Raw genomic sequence first — 16,205 nt, 5'->3', positions numbered from 1 at the left:
TGATTGTCCGATGGGAGAACAGTGGCTCCGGATACAGCAGTAACAGAAAGTTTGCTGATTCAGGGTGGTCTGGGATCAGACCCCAGAAGCAAAACGGACTGAATGCAGGTATCGTTTGATGGGAGACACTATGATTTTACTTGCTAGTGGTATATTTTGGTCGATACCTTAAATGTACAAAATGTAATTTTCTGCCGCTATGGTATCTCTTAATCAAATCACTTAGCAGTTGTTTTTTTCTACCAGGAGCCAAATTATCTGCAGAGGTTTCTTCCCCTCCAAAACAAAAGGACTCAGTGATTTAAGCCAATAAAACACTGAATAAAGCAGTATCACAGTAAGTTCTTTGATGGTTTTCTGCATGGAGGAGCTGGAGCTGAGCTGCCGCTAACATTTGCTCAGCTTATTTCCCTGATAACTTATGATTCTGACATTCAACACTGAAATCCTTCATCCAGTCAAAATATATAAAAACAACCAAGTATCGTAAAAATGTGGCTTTAAACTGGATAAAAAGCAAATTTATGATCACTTCTGGCAGACCCCACCATCCTGATACATGCACAAATGGATATGACACCACTGACAGGAGATAGCAACCAAATGACACGGGCTGTGTCCTTGATGAAAATTACAGATTTCTCTGGTCTTGAATATCTTTGAAATTTGACATTATAAGTACATAATTTAATATAATATATAACATTGATTTGTCATTTTTAGATATTTTAATGTGGAAAAGCTATATATATATACATATATATATATATATATATATATATATATATATATATATATACATACATATATATATATATATATATATATATATATATATATATACATATGTATATATACATACATATATATATATATATATATATATATATACATACATATATATATATATATATATATATATATACATAGATACATACATACATATACATACATACATACATATATATATATATATATATATATATATATACACATACATATATATATATATATATATATATATATATATATATATATATACATATATATATATATATATATATATGTATATATATATATATATATATATATATATATATATATATATATATATATATATATATATATATATATATATATATATATATATATATACATATATATACATATATATACATATACATATATATATATATATATATATATATATATATATACATATATATATATATATATATATATATATATATATACATATATACATATATATATATATATATATTATATTTTTGAAGGCATCCAGCACCAATACCCTGCCCTACACAAAGAGCACTGAATTAACTGTCTTGCTGCAGCGCTACTGTGTGCAGTAATACTTAGATTTGGGGTAATTTTATATTGTAGTTTTTATCTGAATAATCCTACCTGTGTTTTTGTCTTCATTCTTGTGATAGGTGCTCTGATTCGAATGGCTGTCAACTGCACAACCTCTACTTCCACTTGATCCTGTACACAGAAGAGAAAACACTTTTCATTAGAAAAATCTAAATCAGCGATACACCATTCCACATCATCTCTCTCTATATATTTACCTGAGACACAACAACTAGCTTCCCGGTCTCGGCATCAACAGCTTGGACCAGTCCTGTCACGGTGACATTCCCAATGGTAACACCCCTGACATGGCCCATGCCATTAACAGCAGCTATTTCCTCATTGGAAATAGAGAAAAGGATATTGGACTGAGGCTGAGGGCCACCCTCTGATGTGATCTATGAATGACAGCAGAAATGAAAAGGGGACGGGGAGTTTGGAAGAGACAAACAGGAAAAGAGAGAAAAAGTGAACATGAGTGATCTTGACAGCACTGACAGTTCAGTCGATAGCTTTCATCAATCTAAAGTCTGTTAATAATTTGCTGAAAGACATTACCCTATGCGTATTAAGTAGATTAGAAAAATTGATATCCAACACAAATAATGTGCAGTGCATGTGTATTACTGAGTTTAATGTTCGGTAATTAGGAGGCCTCTTGGATAGATCGTAAATGCCTTCTAATTAAAGCACAAGTTGAGGCAAATGAAAGGCGAGCTGGATGTTTAAACCAAGAGCAATTAGGCTAACGTCATCTTCCAGAGGAGTCCTGGCAGAAGGCTCTTTTGGAAGATAAACTGAGGACCAGATGAACTCGGCTGGCAAGACAAACTGAGGCCAGCTGTTTCCAGACAAAGCTCAAGCGTCAGTGTTATACATACCTGCATCATTGCGCCAATTAGCAGAGTCATTTTCCTTGGGATGAGTTTGAACGGTGGAAATACCTGGAGGTGGAAAAAACAAAGTTACAACATGTGCAACACATATGCAGGAGTCAACATTTGAGCTTACATTTTAGAAAACACACAAAGTTATACCTCAATTTGCTGAGGAGCTGATGCAATTTTTCTCCCATTTTTATCCACTACAACAGCTGATAGAGTTGTCTGACCAATAGAAGAACCTTTCACCAGGAAAACAGCTGTATCATACTCCGTGGACTCCGGTACTGGTCTGCAAAAAAAGACAGTTGGGATTTTACATGAAGTCTTGCAAATTCCTGCATCCTCGACCTGAACAACTGGTTTCACGTGACTTACTTCAGAGAGACGATCGAAGAAGCTGCTTTAAGTTTAAGATTCATGAAACGGAAATAGCTGGCTGGGAAAGGCTTCTTATTATCATCCAGGACTCTGACATAAGCTTTCACAGATTTGCCGATCTCCACCTTTAATACAGATGAAAGACATCAATCATGGGGGAAGTTATCATTGTGGTTCACAGGTGGGGCAGAACCAATGATGTTAATTCAAGACAGGCAGACTTTAACGAATGTTGCGGTGGGAAGTGCAAGACGAAGATGACATTATTTAGTGCTTTGGAAGTTGTTGACGCATTTCAGGAATGTGTGGTATAACAGGGATCATCAAGTCAAGCTGTGTCTTGACCCTCCATAATGAGGGCTTCTGGGCAGGGTTCGACATTAACCACTGCCTGATGGCCTGTAGCCACAAAAAGCTACTCTCTGGCCACCAAGTATCCCCTCCACCAAGTTTTATCAGGTCTCTCGAGAGTACCTGTCTTAATAAAAGTAAGGGGAAAAAAAAAAAATCCTGATACTTCAGACCTTCTCCAACACATTATCACAGTTTGACAAGCATCCCTATTCATTTAAGATTTCAATTCAAAGAGTGAATGGTGCTCGACACCAGTGTTTTGGTTTAAGGAATGACTGTGTTAACTGGTGACTTTCAGTCTAATTCATAGTGGTTGCTCTCAGTGATGGCAGCTGGAACACAACATTCTCATTAAAGCTTCTGGTTTTACTTAAATTAATTTCTAAATACATACCCATCTGTTTATTTTCTATGCCAACCTATTATGTAAGTTACTAAGAGCAACCACTGATGCATTTGGCTGAAAGTCACAAGTTAACACATTTTTTTTTCCAGATCTAATAGTGTTTCAATTAAATAATTATACATTGTTTTTCCGTGTATGTCAGACTTTCGTTCATTGAAGTGTCATGGTTAAGTAAGGCTGTGTTAAGTTGAGGATTTTGACATGTGGGCCACCAAAATTGTTCTTTGGCCACCAAATAAAGGGCTTGGTGGCCTGTGGGGGCAGCACTTAAATATATTAGCATCTATTCCTGATGGGGCTGGAAGCTCACCTTGTCAACAACTCTCACATAAACCTCCAGAATGTCAGAGATGTGCACTGTGGCCTTGGCGGGTGCGGGAAAGGCCAGACAAAGGTCATGGACCATCACCTTCACCTCCCCTGGGTGAACAGGAGAAACCTGGACAAACAAAGCAAATCAAAGTGACAGCTGACTGTCAGAATTCCATTTCCATTCAATTGACCCATTTTTGAGTAGCGGTGTACTTTAATCCATAATCCAGGCTGGATTACCTGGATTATGGATTTCCTGGAAATCCACAGTGCGTTGTTCAATACCACAATTGTGTATCCCTCTGAACTAATCCCCTCATAGTCCAGATGTTCCCTCTTACCTGAGCTGTTCCTTGGGCCTCCTGGAACACCACGTCTGCTATCCCTCCAACACTGGTGTTGACAAAAAAGTGCCCTGAACCTTCTTGCAGGGCAAGGTTTGCCTGCAAAACAAAACACAATTGATGCCTTGTGTGACAGAGCTGAAAATGATTATATGACCAACATGATTACATATTACAGAGCAATCCAAAAAAAGTTCACTGTAATTTTTTTTGCTGACAGCCAGCTGGCCTTTCATGTGACACCAAAAAGGACCTCTGACCACACTCACTCTCTATAATCCTCTTACACAGGTCACTAGCTGTAATTTAACCCCTACACCTGCCAAACACTGCTCCTATAGCACACAGGATTAGGAGGGAGAGGCCCGCTGAGAGAAGGTGGATACAAGACTCAACTGTGCCCACAGCATTGATTATTAACATTTGAATTCATTCAGTTGTTACCAGTGCGATGCAATTAATTTCCGTTTCTTGTTCTGTATGGTGAAAAGGCGAAATAATAACCTTTGTTTCGGCAATGCTATGGACCGAACTTGCCTTGCAGCTCCAGGTATGATGTACACAGTTTGACATGCTCTGTGATGCAGTCTAAACAGTTGATAGAGATCTGGCATAGTTTTAATAATAAATAGCCCTAATAGCTTGAAACAAATAAATAAAATGGGTTCGACACAATAAGCTCATAAACTAACACTTAGATGCATCCAAATCTGAATATTATAGTTCTCCCTGGGGTCTACCTGAGCTCTGGCAACCTGCCCTCATATAGGAGAGGTAAAACAGAGAAACATGGGAAAAGAGGGGAGTAGCCACAGGCAAGGCTTCATATTGGATACTAAATTAAATTATATAATAATAAACCCATTTATTAAACCCAAAGCACAAAGAGGTTAATAAACTGATTATCTAAGAGGGAAAAACAGATACAAATGTCTCCATATTCTGAACAAAAACCAAGCAGCAATCTTTGACGCTGAAAAACGAAGCCAATGTGGAAGTGCCTCAAATGGCCTCTTGAGGCTGGCTCCAAAGGTGAGTCAATCCAATAGACTGTACAAATAATGGACATAGCTTCTGTGATGTCACCCAGTGGTTTGTGGACTCTTGTTTTGAAGTCTCAAGTTCGATATTTCAGCCACTGCTGTCCTGTTTTTTTTGGAGCCAGAAGTGACCATATTTGGGCAAGAAGCTGGCGGAGGATATGACTAAGAAGCCAAGGACGCTATCAGCAGACAGCCTGTCACCCAGAGCGGCCCGCACTAAAATATGCATAACTTCGGTAAATGGACTTGCACTTATATAGCTGCTTGTTTGTCTTTCGACTACTAAAAGCACTTTTACACTATGGAGTCACATTCACCCATTCACACACTGGTGGCCGAGGCTATCGTACAAGGTGCTACCTGCTACTTAGTTTAAATACACAGCCATTGGGAGCAATCTGAGGTTCAGTCTCTTGCCCGGGGATACTTGAATTAGTGGGTGAATTAGATAAACATTCCCTCCCCGTACAGTTGTCATGAACGTTGACATTAGCTATAGAGAACTGTCATTTTAACACGGGGGGTCTTGAAGTTGCCGCCTGGTCAGTCCCCATAGATCTCCATGTCAAATTGTCTGTGTGTGGTCCTTTTGAGTGACAGATGGGTGCCGTCCATTGACAAGTTGCTACCACAGGGACAACATTTGTTAGGTAACGTAGCCATGATGTACCCCCAGATTTACAGAGTACAGGCAGTAGCCATAGCTGTCACTATTTTAATGTGTTTTCAGTCGACAAATGTTAACTGTAACATCTTGGTTGCCTAGAAAAGTCTTGTTCAGCATGTGTTTGTACTAAAAGACCTTTAAAGGATTTACATGTTCAGTTTCTTCTGGTAAGCACATTTTGTTTGTGTGGTTTTCAGCCTGTTTTTTGCTCGCGAAAATTAGCATTAGTATTATCACAATTAACCATAACTGTAAATGCACTATGCTAACTAAGCTAGCAGCTAGCATGAGGGTTAGCCTGTCATCCACATATGGTCACTTTGGGCTCCAAGAATCCAAAATGGCTACAGCCAAAATGCCAAAGTCAAGGCTTCAACACAAATAGGTAACATCACAGTGGCTACTTCCATTATTTTATACAGTCTATGAGTAAAAGAAGCCATGAAAAGTGAGTGTGTCTGTCAGGTAACCCTTGTGTGGACAGAGAGATAAGCCAGTGATGTATGTGAGGCCACATCACTGATAGATCAGTCCCTTACCCGCACATCTGGATGGTTGTATATGGTAACTGTGTCAGGGGAAACCTTCACATCTTCAACCAACAGGAGCTCCAGAGTGGCTGACACAGGGGTCAAAGGGTCATACTGTCCAGAAGAAAAGAAAGAATCAGAAAAGAATTAGTGTAATGATTACATTTTAAGTATTACAATGCAAAACAGGGTGTATACATGAAAAAAGGAAGTGAGTTGGAGCTGGAGCGGATCAAAGGAACAAGAGAAAAAGACTGTTTGTCAAATGTAAGTTGCAAGTTTAATGGAAAACAGATTCAATAAAACACTGTAACCTGCACACCGAATGCAAACAACAAATTTATTTAAACAGACATTTCCATTACAGTCGGATCTTCATTCAGTCAAAAACTTCAGCTGACATTGATCTGAAGTGTTTGCAGATAAACAGAACATTATACAGCTATTTTGAATAACTTTCAGCTGCTTCTGCTTTTTAAAGGAAGTGAACAACTTTTATGACATATCTTAGCAGCTGAGTGACTTACTGGACTGGGAACGTTGGCTGCTGCAAGATGTAAAACCTGATAACCCAGAGCTGTCACTGTGATGGCAGCGATGCCCGTCTGATGATGGACAAGGACTGTCTGTCGTCCTGCCATAGATAACAACAGAAACAAAACAGTCATTTAACAAACAACAATCCAAACTATTTGTCATCACTAATCTACAGAAACAGACCGCAAAAACACAACAAAAAAAGTGTATTCCCAGTAATAGGTGAATGGATAATTCCCTGTCTGCCTCCACAGTCTCAGAATTAAATCCTCCCTCCTTCCTTTGCCTCATTACTTTCCAAATGTCTAAACAAAAGAGTTAAGTTAAGCCGACAACCCACCCTTTTCTAAAAGACACAACAAAATACAAACCAACTAGAAAAGGTTTAAGGCAAAGCACAATGCTTTTACCGTGAAGTTTCATCTGTTTGTTGCCATCCTCGAACAGCTGCAGCTCCATGGGCATAGTGGGTTCAATACTGGCCAGCGACACCATGGTCGACTCCCACATGATGCTCAGAGAGCTGAAGTTGTCAAACTTTCTCCCTTGTTGATCGAACGCAGCCAGGTCCAAAATGGGATTACGGTAATTTGAAACAGGCACCTAGAAATGGTAGTGTTGATCAATTCAAAAACATCAATAATCTTATAATGCGCCTATATTTTTTTCAGTAGTAATTTCAGCTCATTAAAAAAAACCTTGTCGACCTTTGTGAAGCGACTTCATACACACCACTTGTTTATTCTGCTGCAGCAGCGGGCAGGTCAGGTCCAGCTGTGGGCTGGTATACACTGGGACCAGGGTGAGGCGAGATGGGGGGGCACACACAAACTTGACCACTGCCGGCTCCACAGCGGGAAAAGGATTGGTCACACTAGCCTTGTTTCCCACCATCACCTCCAGCACCTAGAAAACAACATACTGGCAGCTCAGTTGGAAGCTGATGACAAAATACCACAGTTGTGTTTCTGCTATTGGGAGCCAACACATCAATGAGGACAATCTTGTATACAGAGGGGTAACATGAATAACTATAAGACTTTACTCTCAAGATACAAAAAAAAGCTATGAAATCCAACCACACAATAGAAACACAATAGTTTCAGCAGATCCCACCTGCTCTCCCAGGGCCTTGCAGGTCGCTCTGACCCAGTGCTGGTTATAGTTGTGAGATGAGGGACTGGTCAGGGTAAGGCTCACACCGGCCTCATCCTCAGCGCTCAAGTTGCAGAAGAACTTTGAGGGTTCCAAAACCCAAGGCCGTGGCCCGCCCTCGAACAGCATGTCTTTCGATGATCCCAGAGTGACCACGGCCACAGACACAGGGTCGATCGCCTGCCAAACAACATTATTTTATTATGAAACATACAAACTGTGACAGTGTGTTTGTCTATTTATCTGTCACGTAAATTGTGGCATGAACACAATCACACACTTAACGTCCAAGGCAAAAACTGTGGTCACCAAAGGGTGGGGAGATTTTTGTGGACTGACTGACCCACAGAGCCGCTGGTTGCAGTGACAAAAAAAAAACCCATTAAAGCAGGTATTTGTTTATATCAGCTTGGCCATTGGAGTGTTAAGAGGAACTTAGCTGGGGAAATGTTGCTGAAATACAGTGTTTCAAAGCCAAGACACAAAATTGGGTCAACCTTTAGCTGCCAGGGCAAAACAAGTGAAGAAACATCACAAAAAATGTCTGCAATATTTTGAAGAATACAACTCAATCCCACGATAAAAAAACATGACCTCGAAAGCGGTGCATCAAACACCATGTTACTGTACTGATAACTGAAATGTGATATACAAGAAAACCACAGCTATCACTGGTTCACAACCGAGGAGATGCTTCATGATAGGGGATCTGGTCACCTCATCATAATACGTGTCATACTGTTAAATTAAACACTCTTCCACAACAGTTAGAGTCATTTCGTTGCTGTGCAGTGCTGGAGCTCAGGCGGAGAAAACAAATCAGTGTAGCAAGTGTATAATGCATAATTAAAATGCACAGCGAAAAAACCCAGGAGGAGAAAATTTTAACACTCGCTGATCATTGCATTTCTGCCTTGATTGTGAGGAAGGACTGTGTGTCTGGATGTGCGTCTGCTGGCATGAGTGAGTGTGTTTCCTTCGAAGACAAAAGCTAATTGGTGCTCTGAGGTGAGTTGAAAGAATAAAAGCAAATCACAACAAAGACTTCAGGTAAAGTTCAAGATAATTACACCCTGCAGATGCCTCATAGCATTCAAAAAGAGAGAGTGTGAAGTATACTATTAAATAAACAACTGAAATCAACCCATGAGGAAATGGATTCTGGGGGCCTTGAGAAATATCCATAAAAAGGGCGAAATGATACATCTTGACATTCATGATGAGGTCTTGGAAGGACAAAACCTTTGGACTCACTCTGAGAGGAAGATAGGCAGCGATGGTGATCTTGGCACTGAGGTGGACGTTGCCGTGAGTGTAGCTCACAGTAAGTATGGTGTACCCAGGAGCAAGGGCCTTGGCTCGCACCCCGCTGCAGTGGTGCTGGCCTGGAGCCAACCTCCCTGGATCAGGACAATGGGGGTTGGAGGAAGCCAAAGAGGAAGAGAGAATGCAATATGACAATGTACAAATAACTACAATTGTTCACCCAGGTGTAGTCATTTATCTTCCTATCGTAAACCACACTGGAGTACAAAGAGGTCTTGTTATTTGTCCTGGCCCACTCCTCTGATTAATAAAACAAGATTTCAAAATGAAAAACTGTAAATCTTGCTAACAGAGGAACTTTCACAGAGATAAACGTTGCCATGACAATCTGAACGACATAAAAAATTTAAAATGCTTCAGAGAGACTTAAAGAGGATTGTGCCTATAGTGTTTGTCTGGGTTTGTTTGGTATTTGGGTGACTAATATGAATTTGTCTCTACTGAAAAACATATTTTTGTATTCATTCTTTCTATAATTCTGCCTTACATAATGTGAAACTGCAGCTGCAGGTGTGAACAGATTAAAAAGTTTACTGCACTAGTGCTTTCATGGGAAATTGTACAGACAGGAATAACGACAGCAGTAATTTAAGTTTTTATTACAGTTATTACTGCAACAACCACAACGAATACAAAGGTGGCTCTCCTACACGACACACTGGACCGAAAACAGCAGCTCTGATTCCCTGCCCAACCCCGACTGGGTCCGACCCACTGGGTTTAGGGCCGGGCTGAGCTGAAATGTCTCAATATTCCCCAAGGCTTGAATCAAGTTGGGTTTTTGCCAATGTAGTGTTTTTTTTTCTTTCTTTTTTAAAGGAAACTGGCAGTTCTTGTGACAGGAGTTGCAATGGACTGAAACAAGAGGGGAAAAGAGAGAAGTTGGAACAGCTGAGAGAGAGAGGGAGAGTGATGGAAAAAAGCACTATAGTGGAGAACAAGGGGAAAGAGAGTGCAAGCGAGAGAGGGATGGAAAACAAGAGAAAGAGAGAGAGAGAGGGACTGCAAGGTGAAAAATGATAAAATGATATCTGCGCTGCCTCGCCTCGGACTGCTGGTATACTAGCAGATGCACTGAGGGGTACAGCCTGCTCTGGCGAATTGGCCGTGCACAATGACAGGCTATTAAAGTAATAGAAGGAAGAGATGAAGGAGCAGTAGGGCTGGGCGATATGGAATAAAATTCATATCCCGGTATTTTCAGGCTGACTGATGATACACGATACATATCTCGGCATTTTCTACAAAATGAGCTGCATGTTCAGTTGCAAGTCAGAGCCACATTTGAGATGTCACACACACTTTCATAAAAACAGACTGATCTAAATAACACTCAAAAACAGTAGTAGGCCTAAATCTATTGTAGGTTGAAATGTTTACATATCTTTGTGGGGGGAGTTAAAAAGTAATTTTCCATGGCCTTTCAAATGAGTCTAGTGCTGGCAAATGATTTAAATATTTTTTATTTATTTAGGCTATTAATCTTATTTATATACATAGCATCAACAGAGAGGCCGAGGGAAGTCTAGTCTGTGATCTATAGATTTTGTTTGTGTTGTCACTGCAGTTTTTAAAACAGATCTGTCGCCTTCATCCAGGCGCTGTCTCCACGTCACACAATAGACTACAGCTACCAACAAGAGCGGCGACGCACTGTGATCCACCTCACACACCAACTAGCAGCGCTGGACTGCATGTGTGCTGTGGTAATTTCATTAATTTCATAGGCTACTTTAGCGTAGCACGTGCAGCATATAGACCGATGTCACACTGTAGACTAATTAACAGACAGATTAAACAGAGGAGCAGCTCTGTGTCTCTCTTAGTGTTGCTGGAGAACTTGCGAGTGAATGAGTGAGAGTATGAGGGAGGAGAGATGCACACTGGCATGCGTTGTGTAAACCGATATAAACGGTGTTGTCTAAATTTATATCTTGCCTCAAACTATATCCATATATAATACATAGTCGTTGCCCAGCCCTAGGGCTGCAACAATTACTGTAAAAGTACCCCAAAATACTCTTACTGCAGCTTCTTACGTTCAAATATTGGCAGCTTTACACACTCTCCTGTAACAGTGAACTAAATCCCTTTGGCGTGAGTATGAAACAAGACATTAGATGACACAATTTTGGGGTTTGGGCGAGGCAGGCCGACATTTTTCAACATTTTAACACATTTTTCGATGAAATGATTAGTCAACTAATCGAAGAAATAATCGACAGGTTACTCGACAATGAAAATAATCGTTAGTGGCAGCCCTACCCAGCCCTAAGGAGTTGTGGTGTGAGCAAACACATCCATCCTTGCTTGAACAAATAAATAAACATACAGTATAGAGTCATGTAGGATCTGGGCCCAAACCAAAGATTTAGCCATACATCAGTAAGTAGACTACACATTGTCATAAAAAGGAGGTGAGCAACATAATAACCCTTCCTATTTAAGCACCAAACGCATGCATATCCACTCCGGCATTGTTACATAAACACAACCACAATACACTTTCATGCCTGCCTCTGGTTCAGCCAGCCACTCACCAGGGAACAGTCGTGATCACTCATAACTTATACTGATTAACGCTAAACAGAGTGATCAATGACTGAGTCCCATGAATGAGTATCCACTGGTTAGTGAGTTTACCTGAATGTCATTCTTCAGTGGGAGGTAATGAGTGGATTCAGCCACAATATGTGATGACAGTAGATTGGAAGTTCTTTTTTGAAAATTTGTTGCACTACAATATGACCCAGTCAGATCACCAGGACTTACCGTCTAGTAGCTGGAAGACGCCGTGGTTCTCCTCCTCAACCTGCAGGTCAAAGTGGGAGCAGTCACTCAACATGACCCGCTCTTTCTCCACCTCCTCCAGGAGGCCAAAAATCCGGAGGGGCAGATCCAGAACCAGGCCCACCCTGGCCTCTACTGGGCAAGGAGCGAAGTCCATGGCGACAGGCTCGACAACATACACCTGAGAGACATCAGGATTAAAAAGGTATAAAGGAGTGTTCGACTGAGTGCTGAGAATGAAAGCACAACTGGGAGATTCAAGCTGTGAGACTGCCATGTACTTCTACAGCTGCACAATTACGTTGGATAATTACATGTCACAATTTTATGTCTCTGTGATTAATAACAATGTACTTCAGAAATAACTTATTATCTGTTGTGTTTTCAATTCGCTGGAATGACCTCTTCAAAATACTTCCATTAAAAATGACAAATCACAGTGTTTAATAAAAATTAAAGATGGACGAAGCGGAGCAATCATCTTTGGGAAAAAAAAAGAAGACACACACACACAAAAAAAAAGGCAGTGACAATTAAAGTGAAATATAATCTACAAGTCCAAAGAGTTGTGTGCAGAGTTGTGCAAGCTCTCCCAAATGTTTACACTGATACTGTTTAAGTAACCAAAAAAAAAAAAAAAAAAGTGAACATCTTTTGCTTTGAAACACGTGGAAAACCAAATCATGCCACACACGTAGGTGCATTTTGTGAAGTATCTGCATTCAAAGTGACTCTGAGTTGAATATAAAGTATCTACTTGGTAGCAAAAATGATGAGGAGCACTTTTTGAGTGTCCCCAGTGCTCGTTGGTGGCAGGTGCACAAGACCTTTGCAGGGTTTTTAACAGGGCAAGTCAAATTCAAGGACTGTGAAGCATCTTTTCAAGCACTTATTTTTACTTTGAAACTGTTTTCTTCACAACCATCTGCTGCAAGACAACTGTGCAAATTCTAAAATTAACTTATTATCAATTAACTGGTTGTTATTATTATTATTATTATTATTATTGAGGCATGTGATTGGAAAATAGCCATAGCATAGAGCACAGCAGCTGAATTACAGCTTGTGCTAATGGCTGATGCTGCTCTGGTGTGAAACATCCTGGCACCGAAAATATTCTGGCATTTCCCAACCCATTGGCACTCTGAGCTCATTGAGTTCTGTTCTCTCCTCTCAATTACATTCAAGTACTTTTTTCAAGGACCAGGTCAAAAATGTCTGACTTTCAAGATATATTTTCAGGATCCAGTACATAATTTCTGAGCACTGAATTCAAGCACCTTTTATGAACCTTGAATAAACCTTTCTTTTAAAAGCCAGTTTCAATAAACCCTGAAAATTTGTCTTCAATCAAAGATGAAGCATGTCAAGAAAAAAAGTGTGGTTTGATACAACATGAGTCTCTCACAAAAGTCATCACATTTTGATTAAACACTGCTGGTTGCTGACTGGTGCATGGGAGTAGGTGACACCATCTTTTTTCCGACTGAGACCTGCCCGCATTAAACTGGCAACAAGAGACAAATATTTCATATGAAATGGCAAAAACTGTCTCTGCAGAAAATTGTGTGCTCATGTGAGACCCTGCTGCTCATAGAAAGAAGCTGATTTAGGAAATAGGTTTTCATGGCTTTTGAAATGAAGGTCCACCACACCTGATAAAAGCTTAAGTTGCAACAATATGCGAGTCAATAGCATATATAGTTTTAGCAGAAATTAATAAGCCAAAGTCTTAATCTCCTTAAATCCCTCAGACCTATTTCCGTAGTAATCACTTTGAGGGTTTGAATGTCTACGCTTCAAGTGTAATCTTAATTAATTATTAGTGGATTGTGTAAATGAGGAGTGAATACATGACATTACCTCCTGTTACTGTGACAAACACTTCCCTCAAAGGAGGGGGATAACTGTATATAACGGTGCGAAAGTGCAACTGAATAAGTTTGCTTCCTGAAAATTAGAGAATCACCATAAACTGATGAAATTAGTAATGAAAGTGATCAGGATTATTTGTGCCATGACACATTAATATTTAACAGGTGTGTCGTTTCACACTGTGACAGTTTCCCAGGGCCACTTACCTTCATCTGGCCAAAGTGAAGTTGGTTGCGTAAATCATGGGCATAAACTACGCTGACGCCAATGTCACTGACTGTTGTCATCACTCCTTTCACAGTCACTGTGGCCACAGCTGTGTTGGAGGAAGACCAGCTGAAATTTCCACTCCCTCCTGTCGCCTGTCACAAGAACCAGGAAATAGGAGTCATCGCATGCACCAGAGTGACATCTCTCAGTGGGACAATGACAAGAATCACATTCATTTAGAGTTTTATGGCAGGGTATGAATAAGAATAATAAAGGAGTCATTAGCAGGGGCGGAGCCAGGTGGTGTAGACATCTGGGGCTCAGCTCAAACCTGGGATAACAGAATACCTAAAAATCTATACATCATTTGGGGAAATCATGATAGTTGCCAAGGAAAAAAAAAAATCACCCTGGAGAGCCTACATCCAATTTTGCATCTAACTGTCCTCCAACTGTCTTCATCATTCTTCATTAAACCATAACACAACAAATGTGGAGGATGACTTATTTTTCCCTCCTGCCACCTAAAAACAAGCAACTGTCTGAAGTTACTATTTTTAAATGACATTATGCACCTTCCCCACTGGGAAAAATCATCCACTTGCTTCTGGCTTATGTATTTTATGGGTAAGGTTACAATCGGCATTAACTCTCGGGACAAATTACTCTGCAGTAGACACTGTCTCCAGCTTCAATCGGTGGTAATGTAAATACAATGCCCAAGGGAACATGCTAATTTTAACCCCTTTGCCAGTAAGATGCAACGACAGGCCTCCACAAAATGGCCTCCGTCCAAGCAGCACCCCAACATTATTCAAAACAGGAGTTTGAAAGAGACACTGAATAAGTAACATAAAAGTAAAAAGTATCACCTGTGACATTTTCACTAGCCTCCATGCACTTTCTATTGTTTGTTTACTAACCTTGTTTTGTGATGTTGTACATGACACAGCAAACCCACAAAAGCATACTCTTCTACTACAGAGCTGTTTACACACCACTGGTCTACTGGCAAAGGAAAAGAAGTCTATTGCCTATTTATAGTGGGTTTTTCTGCTTTTGAAAAGGTGCAATTTTGGTGAAAAAAAGGGCCTAAAAATAACTATATTTGTCATACTATACTAAGTTCACAATATGAACATCTAGCTAAAAAATCTGCTACATTAGAATCCATGCCATATTAATCTGGGCTGCTCTAATTGCAAACCATGATCCCCAACAATGCAAAGTAAATATGATACATTAGGCCAACAAGAAATAAAGTAGGGTAAAAAACATAGGAATAATTATTATCTGAAAGCTGAAGGTATTTCAAAAACCTAAAAGATTCAGGGCTTTTGAGAAAACATTCATGGCTGGAGCCCCAGAAGCTATCAGCCCTCTCCACCTCTGGTCACATAAGTTGTCATTTGCTCGCCACTTCCGCCCAACAAAGGATTAAAAGCCAATCAACGTTTCAATGTATTCTGAAAGGGAATAATTACCTTTATTGTGTACTGATAAGCTCCAACCTTGGGCTGCCATGGAAATGTCAGAATACTGGGAGTAAGAACGATGGGGTTATAGATTTCTACATCCTGTTCATTGTGGACAGGGTTGGCGAGTGCGTGGATCCTTCCAGCCTGAAACAGAACAGAGGCCACAGGAAGTGATCAAGCTCACTCTACTGAAGTGGAACAAAGGCACGAGAGGTAAATGCAATAATGATGCGACAGCTGAAATACAGAGTGAAAAGGGTCAAAGTTGCAATTAAACTCACTTCATCCACAACAGCTCTCAGGGTGGCGTCGATGAGAGTTAGGCCCTCTTTGAGCGCTTTGACGCGATGATATGATCCATTCACAGAAGACTCCAGGAGTTCAAAGTACTCCGCGGGGAAACCAGTTTCAATACGGACATTCTGCAAAATCAAAATCAACCACACACAGATTTTTAAATTACTGCCTTTGTATGACTCTAGATGGAAGCCTGGCTTCAAACTTTTACAGACTCGGAGGTTATTTTTTAAAGTGTGTCAAGA

The 16,205-nt window shown here is 40.1% G+C and overlaps 1 protein-coding gene across 2 annotated transcripts in view; it reads right to left on the bottom strand.

The window, feature by feature from the left end:
* nup210 (nucleoporin 210) overlaps nt 1-16,205 on the bottom strand; it is a 45,525-nt gene that overhangs the window by 16,474 nt on the left and 12,846 nt on the right. For both annotated transcript variants that reach the window (XM_049581198.1, XM_049581199.1), the window contains exons 10-26: nt 15,945-16,085; nt 15,670-15,807; nt 14,182-14,337; nt 12,083-12,281; nt 9,239-9,384; nt 7,946-8,164; nt 7,562-7,735; nt 7,240-7,432; nt 6,820-6,926; nt 6,302-6,406; nt 4,050-4,151; nt 3,707-3,835; nt 2,634-2,761; nt 2,412-2,547; nt 2,256-2,318; nt 1,593-1,772; nt 1,426-1,506 (exon numbers count right to left, since the gene is read on the bottom strand). In XM_049581198.1, coding sequence (XP_049437155.1) covers nt 1,426-1,506; nt 1,593-1,772; nt 2,256-2,318; nt 2,412-2,547; nt 2,634-2,761; nt 3,707-3,835; nt 4,050-4,151; nt 6,302-6,406; nt 6,820-6,926; nt 7,240-7,432; nt 7,562-7,735; nt 7,946-8,164; nt 9,239-9,384; nt 12,083-12,281; nt 14,182-14,337; nt 15,670-15,807; nt 15,945-16,085 — 2,397 coding nt within the window. The remainder of the gene's footprint in view (nt 1-1,425; nt 1,507-1,592; nt 1,773-2,255; nt 2,319-2,411; nt 2,548-2,633; nt 2,762-3,706; nt 3,836-4,049; nt 4,152-6,301; nt 6,407-6,819; nt 6,927-7,239; nt 7,433-7,561; nt 7,736-7,945; nt 8,165-9,238; nt 9,385-12,082; nt 12,282-14,181; nt 14,338-15,669; nt 15,808-15,944; nt 16,086-16,205) is intronic.

Source organism: Epinephelus fuscoguttatus, linkage group LG7 (assembly GCF_011397635.1).
Source record: "Epinephelus fuscoguttatus linkage group LG7, E.fuscoguttatus.final_Chr_v1".
In the NCBI taxonomy this organism is placed as follows: Eukaryota; Metazoa; Chordata; class Actinopteri; order Perciformes; family Serranidae; genus Epinephelus; species Epinephelus fuscoguttatus.
Note: the sequence above shows the minus strand (reverse complement) of the source record. Positions and strands in the feature narration are given on the sequence as shown.